Source organism: Schistocerca piceifrons, chromosome X, assembly GCF_021461385.2.
Source record: "Schistocerca piceifrons isolate TAMUIC-IGC-003096 chromosome X, iqSchPice1.1, whole genome shotgun sequence".
Classification (NCBI taxonomy): domain Eukaryota; kingdom Metazoa; phylum Arthropoda; class Insecta; order Orthoptera; family Acrididae; genus Schistocerca; species Schistocerca piceifrons.
Window position 1 is genome coordinate 813,662,929 of NC_060149.1, and position 26,165 is coordinate 813,689,093.

The 26,165-nt window shown below is 40.3% G+C and overlaps 1 protein-coding gene across 1 annotated transcript in view; it reads right to left on the reverse strand.

The window, feature by feature from the left end:
* The window catches only part of LOC124722723 (GTPase-activating Rap/Ran-GAP domain-like protein 3), a 346,637-nt gene that overhangs the window by 89,949 nt on the left and 230,523 nt on the right, over window positions 1–26,165 (reverse strand). The window contains exons 13-14 of the mRNA XM_047247864.1: window positions 19,950–20,065; window positions 9,397–9,691 (exon numbers count right to left, since the gene is read on the reverse strand). Of these exons, the coding sequence (XP_047103820.1) occupies window positions 9,397–9,691; window positions 19,950–20,065 (411 nt within the window). The remainder of the gene's footprint in view (window positions 1–9,396; window positions 9,692–19,949; window positions 20,066–26,165) is intronic.

Below are 26,165 nucleotides of genomic sequence, written 5' to 3' on the forward strand. Positions count from 1 at the left end.
AACTGAGGCGCCAGGTGGAAATGGCATGGCAAGCCGTTCCACAGGACTACATCCAGCATCTCTACGATCGTCTCCATGGGAGAATAGCAGCCTGCATTGCTGCGAAAGGTGGATATACACTGTACTAGTGCCGACATTGTGCATGCTCTGTTGCCTGTGTCTATGTGCCTGTGGTTCTGTCAGTGTGATCATGTGATGTATCTGACCCCAGGAATGTGTCAATAAAGTTTCCCCTTCCTGGGACAATGAATTCACGGTGTTCTTATTTCAATTTCCAGGAGTGTATTTTTCTTCTTGATGTATAACACTTGTCTATAATTCAAACTGAATCAGCGATTACTTACCGCTGTGTTAATATGTAGCCCTTGCATATGGCATGACATCGTCGCGATTGCGCAGTTCCAAACTTGACGGTCATACCACTTGAAGGGTCACATTTTTGCACAGCGATAAGCAGTCATGGAGTACAGTTTAAAGTTGTAGACATGTGGCCTGTGGAAGAAGACAGAGACTGAAATACATCGAGTAAATAACTGAGGACGTATGTTGCAACTGATACTCTGGGATGAAGAGGTTAGCTCAGGTGAATAATTCGTGGCGGGCCGCATCAAGCCAGGCAGAAGACTGATGACCCCCAAAAAAATGTGGCATACCCCGTGAACAACTTTTAAAAATTATCTTCCAGATGATGACTGATAGGTCGAACCAGTTGCAGAATAAGGAAACAAAGACTTTTGTACGCTTGGTGTGGTTATTTTACAACAAAATATCTTCTACACAAGCTGTGCGCCACTATTTTAAGATGATCTTATAAACAAGAAATTAATTACGTAAGAATCTGAATGAAATTGCGGCTTATGCTAGACATCGTTTGATTAGTTTTATTTTACCTAATCATGTTCCAGCACTTTCTATACTCTCTTCAGGGAGTTTTTATTTATTTTTATTCTGAAAACTGTTATTACATGTTAACATCTTGTGGAGGTTATATGCGTCTTTGGCTTAAAGTTCCTCACATGTACAAAGTTGCGATAATAAGGTGCCTAATTTTACGTTAGTTTACATATACAGTAAGGAACACATGCCACAGAATATCTCGTACACTTACGCCATGCTGAAAAAATTAGGTCTAGGTTACTAACTTGGAAATGATATAAGCGGGGCGATCAAAAAGTTTCCGTTCGAAGGCCGTACAGTCTAGAATTGGTTTGCCAATTAAGAAATATTTTCTTGAGCATTGAGGTAATCATCCCACCAATGCAACAGGTCGAAGATACCAGTTCGGTAAAACACCACGTCCTGCTGCGTGAAGAAATCCTTACCTGCCCACTGCACATGCTTTTTTTATGGAACACCATTCCTTAACGGTGGATCTCGACAGACATGCTCCTCCCACACACATTCTTCATCCCTCCAATGGATGTCTACCGGTGTTTGTCCTTCGGCAGCCAAGAAAGGAGTAACAGCACGTTGGACGTATTTGGTAATAACGTCGTCACAGTTCCGCTATTACCGCACGCATGTCGGAAAGACACGAATGCCACACAAATCCTTGCCTACATGTCGGTGCTTATATACCAGCACCGGGATGGCGCTACGTCGCACAGACGTGCAGCAACACTCTCAAACTGAAACTTTTTGATCGCCACTTACACATTTGCTCACATATCTCATATGTCACTATTCGTCATGCGTGTCTGTAGTTTTACATTTACCACACATACTACAGCTTGTCACCTGCAAGCAACGAAACTTTCCCTGTTTTTCGTTCATTTCAAACTTAAAATCGCTGTTTTCTATCGCGTTATTTAGCGTGTTACTTATGTTTTTCCAGATTTTTTTATGCTGTGGTCTTCCTTCCCGTTTGTGATATGTGACTTTAACATTATATGTAAACAAACGTAATATTTGACGTCTAATTATTGCTTCTTTGTAAGTGTAAATTACTTAAAGCCAAAAATTCATACAACCTCCACAAGAAGTTAATATGTACTAATAATTTTCAGAAAAAAATTAAAACCTATTATAGATAGCACAGAAAGCGCTGAAACATGTTTGAGTAAAACAAAACTAATCGAACGGCATAATACTGGTTGATTCTTGCAGAGACAATGATAGCAACCAATCACTTTTTGTAATGCTATTTATTCACATAAATAGCGCCATTACCAATTTCGAAGCGATAGGTTCGTCATCAGACGGCTTGTTCATACAGTTTGTTGTAGTTTACATTAGTTTTCACTTTTGATTCCCACATGTAGTGAAAATTGCTTGGGATGGTGGTCCTGCAACCACAACATGATCTGATAAACTGTCTAATTTAACTGTAATTGTGAATCATAACGATTTAAAACGATATAAATACGTGTACAAAAATCATCATAAGAAGTGGTTGGTTGCTGTTATCTTTTCTGCAAGAATAAACCTGTAGTTTGTACATAGCCATGGTCTCAAAATATCAGTTTTCGACAAAATAGCATTAAGGGGCTCCGGAAAGGCTCAAAATCATGAAAAGTTCAATTTTTACTTTTTTGCGTTTTCTGAATCTGCAGACTATTACCTTTTAATAGATATATAATTTATTCAATTCCGAAGACTACAACTATTTTTAAATTTTTTTTGAAATGCATTCTACATGGGCGTGACCCACTGTGGCGCTGTTAAACTGCTGTCAAATGGTGTTATTATTAACATCCGTGTTCATCAGGCACATTTTAGTGATGTGAGATAAAGTATGTGTTGTGGCTAACCTGTGATGGTTCAATATATATCGCTGGTGTGATTGTCGATTGTTTCATGTTTATTTACTCTGTCGTTATCTCGGAAATATTCGTAATTAATTCTGTTTCTTGAGTCTCTGTTTTGTTGAAGTATAATAATGAGTAAAAGTAAAGTTATTAGAAATCCTCTGAAGGCTTTTAAGAAAAGGAGAAATGTTGGAAAGCCAAAGGTATGTGTTATTACTGTAAACAATAAAGACCATAACCAAGTGAGTGAACCTAACCTCTCAAGAACACCTGCCCATAGCAGTCAAAGTGGGAAAGAAAATACTTCACAGAAGAAGCTTGGTTCAATGAGTGAAAACTATGAATGTTTTATGAGCGAATCGGATGTGAATGAAATATTTGATATGTCGGTTCTCAAAGGAATTTTTTCAAACTGTGTAAGATGTATTCATTGTAGTGAAGTTGGTCTGGAACTCTCCATAATAAAGCACGTAGGACTTGCTAGTGAAATACAACTGAAATGTGATAAGTGTTCATACATGACCACCTTTTGGAACAGTGTTGCAGTAACTGCAACTGAAGAAAATGGTAGCAAAATCTACGAACACAACAACGAGCGATGCTTGCTTTAGATAAGGAACGCCTTCGGGCTGCAGACAGGGCTGTAAAGAGTCTAGAAATACAAGCAAGAGTAAACAGGAGGAGGAACAAGAGGAAGCTGGAGGAGGAGTTTGCAGAGGATGAAGATAATCCATCCTATGGACCTGGAATGTACTAAAAAGTTAATCCAATCTTTGTCGCTCGATTCCCAAAACTTTTATTTTATCACACTAATCACGTGTTTTCTAAGGATCTTCCAAACATATTTGTTTCAAACTTTCAGTAAATGTTACACAGTACCTTCTGCATAATTTAACACAGCCTTTTTCCAAAAAACTGTATATTTTTGAATATATAAATAAAAAATTGCAAAAAAATGTTGTGAATTTTCATTACAATTGAAAAAAAATCATCTTTAATAACTGAACTAAAATTTTGTAAAATCCCTGTGTTAAGTTGTAGCCCATATTCCAATAAATAATCTGTAAAAAGTTCAACTTCCTACCTCAAATACTTTGTGAGGAAAGATGTAATTTATAAGCGTTATTTTAACATTGCAAGTACAGGGCGTTCCGGAGCCCCTTAAGATTAGTCCGCCAGGTACTGAGAAACGTTCATGCTTCTAAAAGCTCCAAAAGGAACCTAACGAAGCCTAACCTCAACATCATGTACAGCATAAAATGCATGTCAGTACAGGTAACACCAGTCTACCAAAAATCGATGTACCAGGTGGCGCACACACGACGTCCTCCGTTGACGTTAGTTAATACCGGATACCACAGACGACGAAAGGTTTGCCTAAGCAGAACAGTAAAGAGGACTCCACACCAACAGAGAGGGGACCCTCTGAACGTAAGACTAGCGCTTGAAAACAACCACTTTACAGGTATAATTAGTCCTATAGCTCGATGCCAGAAAACTTGCTTGCTGCAGGTGGGGTGCCGCGTTCGATTCCTGGGCTCGAGAAAGGTGTCTGTGTAGAAGAACGATTGTCCCTGACCAAAACACTATGCTTAAGGGCCAAAGCCTATTAATTGTCTGTTTCAAGGCATATCAAGATATGATAGTTGATTTGTTAATAACACATAATGCACCAGTTCGTGTTTTGCAATTAGCAGCTCATATCATTGCAATAAAGAAAAATGAATATAATGAATGTCGTAAATGATGTTCCTTTAAACCTATGTTATAGACTGATAGACCTTTATAATTGCATTATTCGCAATACAAACGTTAAAATGCATGTCCGCCTTGTTGGATGCATTGATGTAAGCGCCTCTCGGTATTAGCATGGACACCTCTTAACATTTCTGCAGATACTGAAGCGCAAGCATGACGTATTAGTTCTTTAAACACATCTGGATTTTCCGGTTCCGTTTCGTAAACCATGGATTTGATACAACCCCATAAGAAAAAATTCAAGGATGTTAAATCAGGCGATCTCGATGATCATCGAATGCAACCACCACGACCTATCCACTGTTCTGGGTATACACTGTTGAGATATTCCCTAATCCCTCTACAATAATGGGGTGATGTACCATCGTGCTGAAACCAGTGTGTGCCGGCCGCGGTGGTCTCGCGGTTCTAGGCGCGCAGTCCGGAAACGTGCGACTGCTACGGTCGCAGGTTCGAATCCTGCCTCGGGCATGGATGTGTGTGATGTCCTTAGGTTAGTTAGGTTTAAGTAGTTCTAAGTTCTAGGGGACTGATGACCACAGCAGTTGAGTCCCATACTGCTCAGAGCCATTTGAAACCAGTGTCACACAGCTAACTGAAGTAGGATGTATTCCAAAAGATGCCCAAAGTTCAGCTCATTCTGTAGGAACTGCAAATACAGCCGATCAGTTAGTCTGGGAGCCCAACAAACTGGTCCAATGACGTGTCTCCTAGAATGCCTAGATTATTGACAAGAGAAATGAAAACGACGAGGAAGAATGTGTGCGAGGGTCTCATGAAGACCTTCACTGAAGAGTGGTTCAAAATGGCTCTAAGCACTGTGGGACTTAACATCTGAGGTCACCAGTCCCCTAGACACACCAGTGCGCTTGCATGTGAGGACTGGCAGGAGCCCAATAATGTAGATTGTGTCTATTGACAGTGGTGTCATTGGCGAAATAGTATTCGTCGCCCCACAAAATCTGGCCGATGGAATTCGGATTTAACGCTACTTTATTTACGTCTGCAGAACTATGCCCAATTTTGGAAATCGTTTGCATATAGCTGTCAGTGTAGGTGCAGCTTGAGGTAATGCCTTTTTCGTTCCCCCAGAATCCTTTGTACCGGAGACCTCGATATCCTCAGGCACGCTGCAGCTCTTCTTTGTCCTATTTACGATGAGAAATAGGTATTACTGGGCGAGATTTAATGTCTTTCATAATATTAATACAAAGGGTGTTCAAAACGTTTCGCACAGTCGTCTCTAATTTTTTTATTTTCTGCAGGAGGAGAATGAAATTTTTTGTGAACGAACTTGGAACATTTACCTATATATTGGAATATGAACGTATTTTCTTTTATTTACAGGTGAGCCATAATGGACCGTGAAGTAGATGTCAGGTTGCGACAACGGTCGGTGATGGAGTTCCTCTTCAAGACCGGCGATGACTCTGCCACATCGATTCACAGGAAGTTGATCCCTGTTTATGGGGAGGACACAGTGGATCGCAGCAGTATCGAGCGGTGGTTGCAGAGGTTTAAAGAAGGTGATTTCTCTCTACAGGACAATCCACGATGCGGTAGTCCATCAACAGTAGTGAGTGATGTGAATAAGGAGACCATTGATCAAATCACCCAAAATGACAGATGTGTGACGACACGACAGCTTGCTGAAATGACTCGTTTATCATTGGGTAGTGTGGTATCTCTGTTACTGTAACTAGGGTACAGAAAAATCTGTGCACGTTGGGTGCCTAGATTATTAACAAGAGAAATGAAAACGACGAGGAAGAATGTGTGCGAGGGTCTCATGAAGACCTTCACTGAAGAGTGGTTCAAAATGGCTCTAAGTACTGTGGGACTTAACATCTGAGGTCACCAGTCCCCTAGACTTAGAACTACTTAAACCTAACTAATGTAAGGACATCACACACATCCATGCCTGTATCCTAGATATTTATAGGCATCTGTTTTTTCCATCGCTTCTATGCAGTCGCTGTGGTTATCCAATATGTAATCTTCCTGTTTAGTGTGTTGTTATTATTATTATTATTATTATAGGAACAAATAATACCGCAACCTAAATGCAATAGCACGATAACACTTTCGCTTATACTAAATCGTACGCACGCGTTATTTTCATACGAGCTGTGCTTACCGTGCGCGGAATGTGCTCCAAAATACTCAATAACGTTCCGGGCAACATCGGGTACGTCGTGGATTGGTCTTTCCATGACACGTTGCACCTGTAAAGCTCCTTCGGTCCTTAAACGCATCTCCGTACTTCTAAAAACATGCACATTAGGTAGAACTCGCGTTGAAAAACGTTGTGAATATAGCATTGGGGCCTCAGCTGCACTGCAGTGCATCTCTCCGTAGATCAGTATCACATCGGGGTAGCCTTTGCTACAGTACATTGCAGTTGTTACCTGTTTGACCGTGAGACCTGACTCGAACTACAAGCAGACGGCCACGCGATCTTACTAGAGTGGAACCGGTAGGAAAACGCACGCTGATGGAGCACTTCCCCTTTGGACAGCAGTGATGACGCAACCCTTCTTGCACTAACGTATGCGGGCAACGTAAAACCACAGAGGACGGCTTGCCTGGGCCACCTAGCAAATATCGAAATATCTCTGAGAGCGAAATTCTTTGGTACTGTTATGGTTGCGATATCGCCATCTTTGCATACATCCTCCCATGCGGCAAAATTTTTTGGTATGTGTAGTAGTTGTGCTTTAAACCACAAATAAAAAAGTGCTTGATATTGTCTTCGCTACTCCATGAACACAAGTAGAGAGCATTGCAACGTAATGGCGCGGAGTTTCCGACGTACGTAACTAAAATATGTTCACGTTAATAATTTGTTTAGATCTACGTCCTTCGAAATTGTTATGAGGCAGAATTACAGCTAAATTAGACAGTTTCTCACATCATGGTTTGGTTGTCAGGCGCTACCAGCTCCAGGAATTTTCATCACATGGGAAAAGTGAAAATTAATGTAATACCAGGCCCCTGGAGTAGACAACATTCCATTAGAACTACTGACAGCCTTGGGAGAGCCAGTCCTGACAAAATTGTACTATCTGTGAGCAAAATGTATGAGACAGGCGAAATACCCTCAGACTTCAAGAAGAATATAATAATTCCAATCCCAATGAAAGCAGGTGTTGACAGATGTGAAAATTACCGAACTATCAGTTTAATAAGTCACGGCTGCAAAATACTAACGCGAATTATTTACAGACGAATGGAAAAACTGGTAGAAGCCGACCTCGGGGAAGATCAGTTTGGATTCCGTAGAAATGTTGGAACACGTGAGGCAATACTGACCCTACGACTTATCTTAGAAACTAGATTAAGAAAAGGCAAACCTACGTTTCTAGCATTTGTAGACTTAGAGAAAGCCTTTGACAGTGTTGGCTGGAATACTCCCATTCAAATTCTGAAGGTGGCAGGGGTAAAATACAGGGAGCGAAAGGCTATTTGCAATTTCTACAGAAACCAGATGACAGTTATAAGAGTCGAGGGACATGAAAGAGAAGCAGTGGTTGGGAAGGGAGTGAGACAGGGTTGTAGCCTCTCCCCAATGTTATTCAATCTGTATATTGTGCAAGCAGTGAAGGAAACAAAAGAAAAATTTGGAGTAGGTATTAAAATCCATGGAGAAGAAATAAAAACTTTGAGGTTTGCCGATGACATTGTAATTCTGTGAGAGACAGCAAAGGACTTGGAAGAGCAGTTGAACGGAATGGACAGTGTCTTCAAAGGAGGATATAAGATGAACATCAACAAAAGCAAAACGAGGATAATGGAATGTAGTCGAATTAAATCAGGTGATGCTGAGGGAATTAGATTAGGAAATGAGACACTTAAGGTAGTAAAGGAGTTTTGCTATTTGGGAAGCAAAATAACTGATGATGATCGAAGTAGAGAGGATATAAAATGTAGACTGGCAATGGCAACGAAAGCGTTTCTGAAGAAGAGAAATTTGTTAACATCGAGTGTAGATTTAAGTTTCAGGAAGTCGTTTCTGAAAGTATTTGTATGGAGTGTAGCCATGTATGGAAGTGAAACATGGGCGATAAATAGTTTGGACAAGGAGAGAATAGAAGCTTTCGAAATGTGGTGCTACGGAAGAATGCTGAAGATTAGATGGGTAGATCGCATAACTAATGACGAGGTATTGAATAGAATTGGAGAGAAGAGGATTTTGTGGCACAACTTGAGTAGAAGAAGGGATCGGTTGGTAGGACATGTTCTGAGGCATCAAGGGATCACCAATTTAGTATTGGAGGGCAGCGTGGAAGGTAAAAATTGTAGAGGGCGACCAAGAGATGAATACACTAAGCAGATTCAGAAGAATGTAGGCTGCAGTACGTACTTGGAGATGAAGAAGCTTGCACAGGATAGAGTAGCATGGAGAGCTGCATCAAATCAGTCTCAGGACTGAAGACCACAACAACAATGTAAATACAACAAAAATGTATCTTAACGCGAACAAGCCGTCTGATGATGAACCCGTCGGTTCGAACCCGGTAACGGCGCTATTTATCTGAATAAATAACGTTATAAAAAGTGGTTGGTCGCTGTTATCTTCTTTGCAAGAATAAATCTGTATTTTGCATATAGCCACGGTCTCAAAATATCAGTTTTCCTCGAAACAGCATTAATCAAACGGCGTTTAGCATATAGCGGAATTTCTGTCAAATTTTTCTTAGATTGTAAAAGCAGCTATAACATCCAAAAGATGATTACTTAAGTTTTCTTTTTGGAAGTGATAGTTACAACTTTATGACAAACCTTCGTCTCTATTAGGTTACGGAATTTCTCTCATTCCTTTCTGGCAGTGATCAAGCGATATGTCCTTAACTGTAGGCGCCATAGTTGGCAAGAAGTGAGCGTCTCGTACCTTCAATGACGAAGACTCCAGCCTCGGTTGCGGCAATGAGCTTGTTGTCTCCCCAGGAATCGCCGCAGAAGGTCTCGTGCGGGAAGTCCGGGTAGAAGCAGGCGGGCTCCCATGGCGGGCGTTTGAACATGGAGGATGAGGCGAGGCTGGTCGGAGCGTCGCCACGCATGATGGTGTCCAATTTGAGCGCCTGCCCTGCGCGCACGAATTCCACCTGGCGCGCCTCCTCCTTGCGCCGTGAACCCCTCGGTGCGTCGGGCAGCACGTCGCTGAAAGCCCTCCTGTTCAGCATCGTCTGCGGCGCACCCACACACATCACTCCGATTAGTAACTATTGTTTTTAATTCTCGGCAAATCGTGCACAACCAGTTAAGGAACCTCAACGGATATGTACGGCGCTGAAGTAATCGATTTTAAAATCTGTTCTTAATTTTCGTGAGATTTTTGGGGAAATATGGGAACTGAAATAATTTTGTGCTTTGATATGATGGAACCAAACTTTCTTTGAGTCATATGAATCTCAACCTTATTTTCGATAATGACAGGAGCTGAAGAAATGGATTAAAATTTGTGCTATGACCAGGACCTGCACCCAGATCTCCTGCTTACGAGGCAGATGTGGAAGCCATTACACCAAACGCAGCTGCGCGGACTGCTCTAGCACAGATCTGGGGTGCTATTTCAGTATCGCAGAGCCTCGGCATTTCTAAAGATTTAAGAAGGGGAAAATAGGTTGAAAGCGTGAATTGAAGTTTGTATTCGGTAGGGCACTGGACTAGACTAGTAAGTGCAGTTGTGTTAGCCATGCTGGTATAGTGATGTAATGGCTAGCGCATCTGCCTAGTTAGCAGGAGACCCGGGTTCAAGTCCCAGACGTAGCACGAATTTTAATTCATTAAAATTTTATGTATTTTTTGTGAAAAAATGGCCAAAAGAGAATTTTGAACACTGATCTCCTTGTTCGCACTCCAAGCCCGTGATCACATAACCACGACACCGGGCGTAATCAAATTTGCTCGATGTTGCATGTCTTGAGCTTGGATCGTTCACTATTTCTATTTTGCTGCTTTTTCACAGTTCAGGATACATTCTTTCTGTTTTCATGCTTGAATGTGTTCGTTTTTTACGGACTGTCCACTGGGTCATTTAGGGGGCTGCGATGGGGAGTTTCCCTTGTCAGTCGCCGAGTGGTCAGCGCAGCAGAATGCCATACGTGGGGTCCCGGTTGATTCCCAGCCGGGTCGGTGATGTTCTCCGCTCGCGGACTGGATGTTGTGTTGTCTTCATCATCATTTCATCCTCATCGACAAGCAAGTAGCCGAAGTGGCGTGAGCTAAAAATACTTGCACCAGGTGAACGGTCTACCTGACGGGAGGCACTTGCCACACTTGGTCTACACGGTAGTACCTCGCTGTCGTCCTGACATCAGCTGTATTGCAGAATGATATCATCTCTAGTTTGGAAATATTTTATGATGTGCGGTAGCCACGGAGTACAACGCTCCATTTGCTTTAAAAGGTTAAAAATGGAAGGAGTCACAACTAACTAGCGACACCGTGTAAGGAGAAAACATCCACAATGTTTGTTGGAAGAGAAGGTAACTTTGGTTGACATACCTATAATTTTGTAGACGTGCAATATACTTGGGACAATAACTGAAGCATTCATTTTTCGGTTGCTTCAGGGTGAAAAATTGATACCATCCAAAAGCAACGATGCAGGACAATCATCGGCTTGTGACTTTTCGCTCTGGCTGTCGCCGCACCCGTCTCTTTCACCTTCGCCATCTTTGCAGGAGACAAAGATATCGATTTGTGCCACAGCCTTCATCCCATACCGAATATGGTCTCCTATTCCTTCACATTTATTAGAATTTCTCGACCTTTGTTCGAATTCTACGATTATTACTGGAGGTAACAGCGATCAAAAACCGAAAATCAGTTATTTCAGAAGCCTGTTATTGCGAGCAGTTTCAATAGTCAGGTTAAACTGGTGATGGGAAGAAATGGTGTACTGTCGCTACTCCTTCTTGCCGGGACGGAATTTGTGTAGAACATCTGTCTGTGTCTAGTGCTATCTCATGTGAAAATGTGAGAACATCTTCGAAATGTTTACAAATCATGTAACGGAGGTTCAAATGGTTCAAATGGTTCAAATGGCTCTAAGCACTATGGGACTTAACATCTAAGGTCATCAGTCCCCTAGACTTAGAAACTACTTAAACCTAACTAACCTAAGGACATCACACACATCCATGCCCGAGGCAGGATTCGAACCTACGACCGTAGCAGCAGCGCGATTCCGGACTGAAGCGCCTAGAACCGCTCGGCCACAACGGCCGGCCGTAACGGAGGCGGGACGTGAGTACCAGCCCAGCCGGAACATTTATTTATTTATTTACTTCGTTGCTTCCTTTAGACTTACTCTCTATATTTATACAGGGTGTTTCCGTAAGAACGTGCAAAAATGTAACAGGACATAGAGAATGCTCCACTGAAGAATTTGAGACACGGAACCTAGGGTCGGAGAAGCCAGCTTAAGCAGATATGGAAGTAAACTTGTCTACCGCTTTGTCCAGCATTACTGTTTTCCAGCTTATTTACAGCCAACATGCATACAAATTTACACGTATGGTGCAGTTTATTTACATTTACATTCTTCATTTCCTGCAAGCAAACAAGGTGGATGAGTCTGATTACCAATAAGTTATGATTCACTTTTTGTTTACTTTACTTGTCCATAAGATGGCTCCGTTTTAACGTATTTACATCGTTACATGACAGACTGTGCTATGAATCAACGACAGATCCATTCATTACTCAGCGCTATTCAGAGACGTGTAGTACAATACGATTGAGCAGTACAGGTGCAGTATCTCCTGGTCGCTGGATTGGGAGGGTCCTATTCCGTGGCCTGCGAGTCATCTGACCTGAATCCCCTTTTTTATTTCCTATGTAGATAGCTAAAGGCACTTGTGTATGAGACCCCAGTGGATATGGAGATGGAATTAGTTGCCAGAATTTTAGCTGCCTGTGATCTGATTCGAAACACACCAGGGATATTTGTCAATGTGGGTCAGAAACTTGTTCGCCGATGTCATGCTTGCATGGAGGTTGATGGCCGTCAGTTTCAGCACATTTTGTAAGATACAGTACAAATGGTATGCTCATTGTGTCAGTGATGGTATTTGAAGTTAACTGTAACTAATGTAAATAAAAAAGTACACAGTAACGTGATTTTATTCCTATTATCTTCTTAAGCTGGCGTCTCCGACCCCAGGTTGATTACCTCAAGTTGTTCAGTGGAGCATCATCTACGTCCTGTTAAATTTTTGCACGCTCTTACGGACACACCCTGTATAATAAGTCGTACGGCACTAACACTGCCAAAACCGAAATACCACTGCCGACCCCATAGTGAAACGAGAAAAAGTGAAGAAGACCTTGTAGTGATACGAATATACTGATTCGTTACCACAAAGCTGGACTTGTGATATTGAGGCCATGTTAGTTGTTTGTGAATACATTTTTCAAAACCGTCAATGACGTGAGCGAGGGAGATAACATTTGACTACCAGGTGGATCCTGGTCTCGTACTGGGAGGAGTTTTCTACAATTTCCGCTTATTGGGAGACGAAGTGAAAGCGAGGCCGTTAATTCAAACAAGGCAGAAAAGACATAGATATTGTCAGTCTCAGGCCTCGTGCTAGATCGACCTTTCCAGGAACTTTAACAGAGACAAATTATTCTGTTTTTCCTTTTGGAGGAGCGTACCTGCTACACCACTGGGTTCGCAACATGGGAAGACTATCGTAAGTGCAGGTAGTTCTCTGAAATCAAACGCCGAAGACAGGCCAGGGGTTTTCGAGACGGCACGAAAGATCACCCGTAGACGGGCAGTGTTACAGGAGACGTGTGTTGCAGACGCCTCCGTGATGGCCGAACCTCTACCGGGTGATCAAAAAGTCAGTATAAATTTGAAAACTTAATAAACCACGGAATAATGTAGATAGAGGACTAAAAATTGACACAAATGCTTGGAATGACATGGGGTTTTATTAGAACAAAAAAAAAAAAAAAGTTCGCAAAATGTCCGACAGATCGCGCTGTACAGCAAAACTGCTACCGTGACGGGTGAGAGGTACACCGATATGTTACAGAATCGCCTGCCTGGCTGATAAACACCTGCTGGAACGTACGATGTTTATGCAGGATGGCGCTCCACCCCATATTGCAAGACGCATGAAAGATCTCTTGCGCGCGTCGTTTGGTGATGATCGTGTGCTCAGCCGTCACTTTCGTCATGCTTGGCCTCCCAGGTCCTCAGACCTCAGTCCGTGCGATTATTGGCTTTGGGGTTACCTAAGTCACAAGTGTATCGTGATCGACCGACATCTCTAGGGATGCTGAAAGACAACATCCGACGCCGATGCCTCACCATAACTCCGGACATGCTTTACAGTGCTGTTCACAACATTATTCCTCGACTACAGCTATTGCTGAGGAATGATGGTAGACATATTGAGCATTTCCTGTAAAGAACATCATCTTTGCTTTGTCTTACTTTGTTATGCTAATTATTGCTATTCTGATCAGATGAAGCGCCATCTGTCGGAAATTTTTTGAATTTTTGTATTTTTTTGGTTCTAATAAAACCCCATGTCATTCCAAGCATGTGTGTGAATTTGTACCTCTCTATCTACATTATTCCGTGATTTATTCAGTTTTCAAATTTATACTGACTTTTTGATCACCCTGTATTTCCGACGCGGCTCCATTCGGCACTGAGGTCAGTGTCGCCGCACCAATGCACGTTGCAGTATGAAGGCAAACTCTACGTACTTAGCGAAACCATGGGGCAACTGATTCTCGTTTTTCTCCCGCGTTCATTGGATTTCTGTCCGTTTTTATCACTACAGCTTGTGCATTGAAAAGCATTAAGAATACATATAGTTTTACCAGACTTCCTGTGTTTTTTAATTCACTTTTACACCCAGCCAAAATAATAGATTGCCTGTTGCTATACGCATCCATCTTGCAGCCAGCATCGAGCTCCGGTCACATTATTTCAGTCCAACCCTGCAAATAGGATCGAATCGATGCTCTTTGATCCAGAGCATTTCTCTTGCGATGAATATGTGCGTTTAGTCTTGCAGAGGAATCGCGCATTTACATTAATATGGTGAACATATTTTATTCTGTTATTTCACGTAGCCATACAGACGCATTCGGTGTCATGAGTTATTAAGTGAGCTCAGGTGGAGGCCGAAAAGCAGTACTTCGTTAGGCTTTTGACGTAAAATTATACGAAATAAGTCGCAAGCTGTTTATGAAACATCCAGTAATGCTTGCCACTGGGTACCCACAGAAGAATAGAATGAGACTGTATTCGATTACTGTGTGTGGCTTCGGTTGATGCTTGAGCAGGTAAACAAGTAACATATAAAAAAGTTACATATAGTTACATACACGTGACGAAAAGACTTACGTTACATATTACTTATTAACATTATGGTCAAATAAATGAAATGGGTTTTCTGAACCTTTCTTCCTCTGAAAATTCCCTGTGTCTGCTCAGATTGTGCTCATCGTTGTCAACGTGTTCTGCTGCCAAACAAAATTCGTAATATCCACATTTTGATAATAGCTCACGAAAGTTAAAAAGGAAAACTTCAGTCGGAGAGTCATCGCAAAATTTTTTTAAAAAGTGATTACTTTGCAACCAAATTTATCCGTCAAGGTTCCGTAAAGCCTGCCGTATAGGTCTATATCACTTAAAATATTAGTACAAAGGAACTATGGATATAAATTGCTTGCTTGGTTCTGTCCTGTATAGTTAAATAGAGATTGGTATTTTTAATAACACTAATTTCTGTTGCTTAGTCAGTGATTATTACAGTTATTCAAAAGCAGAGATTTAACCGATAATCGTGCAAGCAAATACAATAAACTTGTCTACAAAAATGTTTAAAGCAAAAACAAAGAATAAATGCAACTACGACAATGAAAGCTTAGATTAATTTAACAATATGAGTGTAATGAGACTACTGAAATGATGAACGTACAAACCGCAATGAATGAAACATCACTCATTAAATAATTTATGATGGTTCACGCCTTACTGAAAATTAGAAAAGAAAGGAGACAAATGAGTTTTGATAAGAGTGGGCAGGCTATTGCAAAAGAAATCCATTAAGATGAAAGTACAGCGAGGTATTCAGTTCACATTTATATAGGTAACTGATGCAAATGAAAAATATTACACATAATGCGCCATCAAAACTTGAATTTACCGTAGCATGGTTCGAATAATGCTTACAGCAGTACTGCTATATGCTGTATTTTTTGAAATCTAATTTCATGTATAATTTTAGCACTCTGACATGCTCACAAATCAAATACATTGCGTTTTATGTATCTTTCAGTTCTCTTTTTCAATGTTCACTATCTTTCCTAAAATGAGTTACATTTTACTGATAATCGCCGTTCTTCCTCTGGAAGCCTTTTTTGGTAAAAAGATCTAGATATTATATTTATGAGTCTCCGTTACGATTGTCGGTAACGTTAAGAAAAAATTAAAATGAATCATTATTCAGTGCAACAAGAAAGAGAGTGGTGTATATTTTTTTTTTCTGTCAGTAGCCTGTTTCAAATTACTTATTTCCCTTTAGGATCTTACTTATGTTGTCCGATCTCGCTTATCACCAGAAAGATATTTTACCGCATTCACTAATATCTAAGACAGCATTTGATTTATTCCAAACAATTCTTCACAATTAAAAGTTAAGGCAGACTAAGTCCTTCCGTCTCCGTTGCTACTTTAACGTATGTTGCTCAATCTGTGATTATTGCAATTCTTTAGTTTACTGTTTTCCATGAATTTTACTCCGTTAGCGTTTTGTTAAAATTTCTGTCTTTTGAAATTACGCACCATTGTCTTCGACAGAAAAGCAACTGGCACTAACATAAATAATGGGAATCCACAGACAATAACGCTGCTGTATTTTGCTTTTTTCAGTATTACTGATTAAGCGAAGGTAAAATTATTTTTGATTTTCCCATTACACGTCTGTACACACATACACAAGCAGTCTTCCTTAGGAAATACGGCTATCGGAGTAATTAGTAGCTCTAAATATTTGAAGCATTGCATCCTCACGTAGAGCATACGCACTGGCGTAATGTTGTCTTCGTCGAACCTACAGTCACTGTATTTGATAACAGTGGGCAGAGAATAACACCAGACAAACTGCAAAAGTTCTCGACAAAAAACTTTTCCGGTTTACTGTTTTCTATGAATTTCTTTTCCGTTAGCTTTTGTTAAAGTTCCTATCTTTTGAAATTACGCTCCATTGTTTTTGACAGAGAAACATCTGACAGTAACATAAATAATGGGAATCCATAGATAGTAATGCTAAGGAATGACCCAGAAATCCGATATTACATCGTCGCTAGTTTTTATTTGATGATACAGCATCGTTTTTCGCATCACAATGCAAGATAACAGCCCTTGAAGCACGTCGGATGGCCATCTTGATGTCGAAATGGAGCACGTGACCACTATGTTCAGAACAAAAATGACTTTCGAGGACCTCAATTAAATCAATTTGTGTTATGTGGAGGAATATCCAGTAAAATAAGACGAATCTTAAACAGGAGAGTAAATATATTGGTGTCAGACTTCTTAAGAGAAAGAAAAAGCTGTTGGACTCTGTGATGGATAGTCATGTTCTCCGAGTCCCAAGTATTAATAATAATCCGCGTGCGTGTGGCAGTGATTACGCGATGAAGAAAATCTGCATACTTAAATACAGCCTCATGAGTAAGCTAAGGATCTTGATTAAGCAGATGCGGTAACTGGTACATACTTTAAATTAACGTGACTCTGTCACTAAGGAGACAGTGGAAATTTGATCTTTGCAGACTTTGTGAATTTTCATGCATCCATATTTTTCCATGCTATGGTAATTTCTGCTATCAGGTTGAAACTCAGAATACATTAATATGACAGTCCTGTAATCATTTGTAGAGCCAGGCCGTAAGAGCATGGTAATTATCGAACAAGAGAGGTCTGAATCCCGTCCACCAACCACTGCACGTCAGTCCGATTCCTTAGGCCACGCGCAGTAACGCAATGGATTCGTTCAATTAATGGCAATATTGTCGTGCACATATGCCTGCTACAGCCGTCAGTGGCTGTCTTTCCCATTTGTCGTATCACCCTGCCATGACTCAGGCCGTCATCCATATTTATCCACGCTATGGTAATTTCTGCTATCAGGTTGACAGAATACATTAATATGACAGTCCTGTAATCATGCTGCAAATGGCGACACTATTATCAGGTTATTTTGAATAAGTCCTGTCATTCATGTTTCTACTTCTTCGCTTAACATTATCTTCATTTACTATATCATCTTTTTGAATATACTCATAAACCCCATCACCAACTTATACTTCACTCTACTACTGTATTATTATAAAAAATGTTAACTAGTCATTGGCGTCCCTGTGCGCACAGTGGATATACAGGACTAGTTACAAATGCCATCTGTACTGAAACTTTTTATGTGACGTTGTATTAATCCGACCTACTTAATAGTCCTTATTAAATAAAAAACCGGGTATACAAAATTACCGCTGTCAGGAGTTACATAATGATGTGGAATAATAAGTTTAGCATGAGCTGCTTCCTCATTATAGTTGTGTGGAAATAAGTTTCTATTAGGAATGCTGGTAGTATGGGACGAATAGAAATGGCTACGGTATACTGTCGTTTGTTCCAACGACTCACCTTTGACAATGTGAATGATCTTCTGAGCCTGTGCAGTTTCGAAGTTATTCAGACTTCGTATACAGAAACGTAGCGAATTAATTTTTGAAGATGGCTGTTAATCAGTCGTTTCAAATCTAAACTGTCTTAGCGTTGGTATGAAACCTTACCGTTTTACAGTTTTAGACTTTTATCTGCGGGAGATCTTGTATTAGTGTTAGAACTTATTTTCAGCCTGTCTTGAAGTCAAAATTATATAAATGTTTGTTATTTTAGATAACTGCTTCGTAATTTACCAATTCTTGGTAGATATCTTTGTCTTCATTGATTTTATAACTGTGTTAACCTTTTTTGTACTGCAGTTTATTTCACATCTTAATTCTCATTATCTAATTATCTAATTATCATGAAGACAAAAGAAGTTTAATGTGTATCTATGCGAGTCGCTATTAATACACACAAAGAGGCTCTACTAATACCGTCTTTTGCAGATCCATGAGAAGTTTCTTCTTTCTTTATGGTTTCAGATTTATCTCAGATAAGTTCCAATTACTTTGATCTATATCATATATATTTCCATTTTCCTGGACGAAGGCTATCTGAACGTTGATGAACATAAGGTTTTTGAACATAATATTTCGTTGTTTGCTCATTTGAGACGTTCAGTTAAGGAAAGCAAATAGTACTATTCTTGGTACGCTCTTTCCACCGTAATTCCTAGTGTTTACTTACAGTCAAATGCGTGAAATTCTTCTTCTATAAATAGAATTGTTGAAGGATTTTCCACAAAAGTCTTTATTTACAAATTATTTGTGAAACTGATGAGATATATTTAATGGTTGCGCTCACAATAAATGTTGTCTGATGTTTTGTCATGGCTTCTTATTTCTTATTGTCGTCACATTGATACGTCTGAGAATATTCGATACATCTGTGAACACAAAATTGTAATAAGCTTGTTCCTTGCATCTTATTTAGACTGCTACGATACATGTATGCAAGACATAGGATACTTTAATATATTTTCTTTCGTATGTTTTAATAACGTATTTAGCTGATCCTGAAGTAATCCATCTAACTGCTGATTATGAATCATTTAGCAAAGACATTTCTTTGTCACACTTGGACTAACAATAATCTTTATGGTTCGGTCATTCTACAGTGGAAGAGTGTTGTATAACCTACCCCATAGCGTGGAAGTTAACAGAGAGATGGGTTTTCAGTGGTATTTTAAATGTTGGGCCTTATAAATATGGCACACGAATAATAATTTTCTATCACGATTATAACGTCATTAAATGATCATGACAGAATACCTCTCATTACGAATGGTTACAGAAACAGGATAACGCAGAATGAAATAAAGGAGGAAAGAGCAGTAATTTTCGAACTTCTACCCTGGATGTTACTGCCACTCGATTCACATTAGAATTTCAAGACATGGAAACATTTATGTTGAAATACATCGAAGAAACTCATAATTTATTGTTTATGCCAAAAATATTGTGCCTGCACATAAAATATTAACCAGATTTGACATTAAAACTCTACAATACCATGGTTATAGCGAATGATAGATTATGAATTTTGTGATCTATTGAAAAGCGCATGAATGAAGTAGCAACAGGAATTTTGGTTAATGATTATGTGCTGTAGCCTTTCTATGTTATTTTTTTAGAGACTCGTTTGGCAAATTAACTGTATATAGACTGAATTGGAGACCACGAAGAGATCTTCTGTATGTGACAATAAATGCTACAGGGGTAGAGTGGAGCGCTCACCCCTCTTCCTTCGATCATGTGTTCCGAGTAGAGGTCCTTGATGAGCATATCCAGTGTGCGTTCACGTTTCTGTGCAAATGTTGGCGTGTTGAAAGCTGCTTTTTCACCGTTGATCACTGCAACACACATGCAACTCCCCTCAACGACTTCGAAAGACACGGGAACAATGTAGGCTGCAGTTTTGCTGTGGACAAATAGTGCTGACGAATTTGTACATTATCCAGGAGCATCACAGGTAGTAATTTCCGTTTCAGTTGCCATCGAGTATGGTGTTTAGGCGAAATAAGCATTGCATATTCCAAAACAACTGAAAACGGAATTAAAGGAATAATATATCGTGTCTGGTCGAAAATATCAGATTACTTTTCTGATTATATGTTGTTTTCCTCGAGGAGGGATAATGACCTGCGCTAGCGTCAATCGCCTTCCTGCAGTTTTATGAGAACGTAGCATTGCAGCCAATAACATGCTGTAACTTTTAGTTAGTTATGAGAGCTTGCTGTATCAGTATAGTTAATATAGATAAGCCCGTTGAAAGGATTAGCTTTTCTTCCTTTTTTTCTTACTTCTGATATAATAATCAAATACATAAAAATATAGAGCCTTTCTTGCTAATCTTTGTCATCGACGTTTGACGTTGCACCGTAGACTGTAATTATCCTGATTGGTACAAATTATGCGATGCCAAACATGGAAAAGTCACACAAATCAGACGTGCCTGCTTAAAATTATTGGATTTTTAACAACAGCGTAAGAGAAACCTTATTGCTTCACTGGTATGACTCCAATGGGCTTAAGTCGAGAAATAGCTATTGAAGATACGCAAGACATTATCTTACAAATGTCATACATTTTATGAGTAACTGTCTAATAAGTGACGGCTAAAATCCAGAAGATTTCTGCGCTCTGCTGAAGGTCTATCGGACTCGCAATTGCTTGTGGAAACAGAGAAGTATCCTCTTGCTCGTTAGTTGCACCCATTCTCAAATCTCCTACCAGATGACAAGGAGAAATGAGGGAAGATAAGGTTTCTTAGAACTATACGAGCCAAAGTTACTTGTTCATGGAACGCGTCAATACGTAGTGCACAGAATGCTGATTAGAAAATTTATAAACAAAGAATTGAAGAACTAATAAAACACAAAAATACGAATCAATAATACATTACAGAAAAACGTTCTCAGCTACTGCAAGGAACTCCTGTACAGAACAGAACTTCGACTTGAATACTTGGGTTGTATCACCCACTCTTTTTTCAGTTCTGCTGGAGGTGTGCTGAAAAGGAAACGTGGTGAATAGTGCACACCTTTTTGTACAGTAGCTAAGGAAGTGTTATCTAAGTGTATGTCGTTTTCCTGTGTAGTATTCACTGAATGAACGTTGCAGTCTCTTCTGAATGAACCAGTACTGTCAACATCAAATGTCGGGACGAAATATTTGCGCAGGGAGGGCAGAATTAGACTTCCCAGACACAATATCAATGGCCTACCTAGTGATTGCGTCAGTCTGACCGCCTGTTTCTGGGCGAAGATACTTAGTGAGAGCACGGAGTGGCCCAAAATATTATACACTGAGGTAACAAAAGTCACGGGATAGCTATACGCACATATACAGAGGGAGACAGCGTCGCGTACACGAGTTATAAAAGGGCAGAGCATTGGCGGAGTTGTCATTTGCACTCATGTGATACATGTGAAAAGGTTTTCCATGTGATTATGGCCGCACAACACGAATCGACAGACTTTGAACGCGTATTTGTAGTAGGAGCTAGACCCATGGGATATTCCATTTCTAAAATTGCTAGGGAATTCAATATTCCGATATCCAAGAGTGTACCGCGAATACCAAATTTAAGGCATTATCTCTCACCACTGGCAACGCAGTGGCCCACGGCCTTCACTTAACGGGCGAGAGCAGCGGCGTATGCGTAGAGTTGTCAGCGCTTAAAGACAAGCAACATTGCATAAAATAAATGGTTCAAATGGCTCTGAACATTATGGAACTTAACTTCTCAGGTCATCAGTCCCCTAGAACCTGGAACTACTTAAACCTAACGAACCTAAGAACATCACACACATCCACGCCCGAGGCAGGATTCGAACCTGCGACCGTAGCGGTCGCGCATGAGATAACCTCAGAAACCAGTGTGACGTACAACGAACGTATGCATTAGGACAGTGCGGCGAAATTTGGCGTTAACGGCCTATGGCAGAAGACGACCGACGCGAGTGCCTTTGCTAACAGCACGACATCGCCTGCAGCGCCTCTCCTGGGCTCCTGACCATGTTGGTTGGACCCTAGACGACTGGAAAACCGTGGCTTGGTTAGATGAGTCCCGGTTTCAGTTGATAAGAGCTGATGGTAGGGTTCGAGTGTAACACAGACCCCACGAAGCCATTGACCCAAGTTGTCAACTGTACAAGCTGGCGGTGGCTCCATAATGGTGTGGGCTGTGTTTACATGGAATGGACTGGGTTCTCTGGTCAAACTGAACCGATAATTCACTGTATATTGTTATGTTTGGCTACTTTGAGATCTTTTGCAGCTATTCATCGACTTCATGTTCCAAAACAACTACGGAATGTTTATGGATGACAGTGTACCATGTCACTGGGCCACAGTTGATCACAATTGGTTTGAAGAACATTCTGGACATTTCGAGTTGGGCCATCCAGATCACCCGACATGAATTCCATCGAAGATTTGTGGGACATAATCGAGAGATCAGTTCCTGAACAAAACCCTACACCAACACTTTCGCAATTATGCAGGGCTATAGAGGCAGCATGGCTCAATATTTCTGCAGGGGACTTTGAAAGACTTGATGAGTCCATGCCACGCAGCGTCGCTGTACGACGCCGGGCTAGAGGAGGTCGGACACGATGTTACGAGGTATCCCATGATTTTTGACACCTTAGTGTAGACTGTAAGTAGGCAAAGTAAACAAACATTCGTGTTGCAGTGTTACAGATAGTGGAGATTAGTTGATAGGGAGGATAGCACTAGCTCTTGAACTGACTGACTACATTCACACAACAAGTTTTTATTTTTACAAGAGTTCCGTTTCCGAAACTGTGGAACGTGTGGAACATGGGACCTTCTTTTGAAATGTTCTGAATGTTCCTTTCCTTGTATCATGGATGACTTGATAAGGGCGTCGCCAAATAATCTCGATATATACAAGTAATGGTCAGTACGTGTGCCGAGTGGCTGTAATTAAAGTTCAGCGACTCACATGGGCCCTGTGTCGGCTGTAGTTATGGTATGGAAGTGAAACTTGGTAGATATTCTAATGCGTTAATGCAGAACCGATTTACGCTGGAAAAAATTAGTTCTAATTTTGCCCACCAGGTGCGAATCTGATGCTGTTAATGCAACAAAGACGAATAGAAATGTTTCTATATGTAATGGATTAGGAACTGGACATGAGCAGAGAAGGCCGAACAAGTGAGAAAGGCATAACGTTACTTTTATTATTAACTACTATTTACACAATTTGTTCTATATGAGCAGCGGAGACGCCGAAGAGAAGGTGTACATTGCCAGACTTTCATCTGGTGGCCCTAAATTGGAAATAAATTTTTTCTAGCGTAAATCGGTATCGCATTAACGCATCAGCATATGTTGCCAGACAATAATTATAGTCCACACTGGAGTACCTGCACTTAATTATTCCAAAATGGTATTTTCGGAAGACTTCGAGAACTGATTACTGAGTACTGTGGCGAGATTTAGCCAATGGATGAAGATATTGCGAAAAAAGATTGTGCCAGTCAGAAACGAATTTAAAAATTGAATTGGCTGCAGTTACCCAGAACTCTAGAAACACTGTAGACGTAGTTCACCAAATTTTCTATTTTGATGTTTCGATTTCACAAACATCGTGGAGTAACATTGTACGATAGAGAATAGTTAACAGAACAAAAACAACTCTCATCTACATCTGCAAATTAGCTACTCTCAGTTATAAAACTGTATTATTTGTAGCGGAAGCGCAAATTCAGGCCTTGAAGTGGGAATGATAACTTCTTATTTACTTCATTTGTTGACATCTCACAGTGGAAATACCGATGTCTGCAGTTGATCACAACATTCTAATACATAGGAATTGAAGTACGGCAGACTAAAAAACAAAAAATGAGAACTTGTGATGTGACGACTTAGGTGGATAGTTTTTCAAGAGAATTATAGACAAGACGCTAAGCAGTTTGAAACGTAAGTAGAGGATCATTCAAACTAATGAAACAAATCCATCTCTTGCAGTAAATCACAATACTGGTGGTAGACTCAAACATCGAGAAGCAGCCAGTCAGCAATGACACAAGACTTGGAGCGAGAGTTGCTGAGAGGTAACGGACCAGCACAGCACGCTGGCCAGCAGAACATAGCTCACTGTCAGAGTCTTGAGAAATGACTACGCCGATACGTATGCCCACTCGGCACTGTTTCTCTCGGAAGACTAATATCCTACATTTTTCAAAAAGATCGATTGACTGTTTTCCGTTCCAAATCTTCCGCATACTTCCATTATATAGGAATTCCGTTGCTGCCGGAACGTCCTGCATAACATTAATGCCTTCTTTTAAAAGAATTGCGTTTCTAGTACATCAGTTCAAATAATTTAGTGGGATTCTGGTACAGAAGTGCAGCTGTCATTGTGATCCATTATTGATCGAGTGCGCAGACGTATTAGTGGAGGATTACATTTTAACAAGTGCGAGAACGCTTTAGTAACAATGTAATTTGGTTTTAATGACAAAAATTATTTTGTTTTCCTTTTGTAGCTTCCTGTCCACATTGTTGTCAAATGACAACATAGGGTTTAACCTCATAGATCAAAATAATTTTCTACTAAGCAATAAACATAAATTAGTGCGAAAGTGAAGTTTCTCGTTTCAAAACAATTACGCCCACTTCAGGGAATATTTGTGGAATAAAGCAAAAAATACATTTCCAGAAAAGATAATAAACCAATAACGAGGGTAGCAAATTCGAGCAACAACAGCAGAGAAATGGAGCAGTGACGTATGGTGTGCTGCTAAAACCAGCAGAGAATTGCTTCATTTCGAGATTCCGTGCCTTTAGACGGTTACTGTTGGGTGCTCATGGTGCAAAAACCTCAGGATAGGTCCAGTAGCTGAATGTGTAGGTAAGGGAAGCCTTGGTAACTTTATTAGGAAAGGTGTAGTGAAGAATCCAATGTAAACAGTAGCACACCATAATATGCTGAATTAAATACAGGTTTAGCTACAAAACCTTTCAACATTAATTAGTATCAAAGCCAAAATTATGACTGCGAAAGAGTTAATTGCATCAACTTTGTAGCCTGCGCTGCTAACTTGTCACTGTTTGTTTAAATGAACTAGCTGGTAGTGTCCGTACTTGCTTCAGACAATCAAAGGTAATGCATGTAGTCTTTGTTATTTTATGGCTCTAATGGTACAAGGGCAAGGTGAAACTTCTTGACCTTGTGCAGAGATGGCATTGACAACGATTAAATGATTGTTTTTGTAACGTTGGTAAATGTTGTATAGTAATATAAACCAAGTCCCAACGTGATTTTCGAAATAAGTTAATTCGTGTGGCTTTCTGAAATATTTGTAATGATGTGTGCTTCGTTCCAGTGTTATCCACTGTAATACTGTGTCGTTATAAAATACTTTATTTCGGACGGTTCATCGCCAAAGGAAATTGACTCAAGGTTTCTAAGAAGTATGCACCTTTATTTTCTACAGTCAATAAATGAATTGTTAAATTCAAATGCAACTGTACTTCTCTTGAAGGTGAGCCAGGTGAAGGATGACCAGAAACTGCAACAAGCGATGAAAAAATGGAGAAAGTGCACAATGTGGCACTGGAAGATCTCCAGTTAATGGTGTAGGAGTAGCTGATGGCACAAGTATATCGAACTAAAGGGTTCGGTACATTTTAACAGAAGAATTAACTATGAGAAAAGTTTTTACAGAATGGATGCCCTATGTCTTGAGTGATAGCCATAAGAAAATGCGAAAACGGATGTTTGGGGCGGCATGAAGAGAAACGATTCGACATGGTGTGCCAATTCATGTCAGTGGACATGTCACGATTTAACCATTTCACAAAACAGCAACAGACGATGACCCGGCAAAAAAAAAAAAAAGTGTGCGTTTCATGTATCGCAGGATTATGGCCATTGTTTTCAAGGACGAAAGGACTCTTTACCATTTACCACCTTGA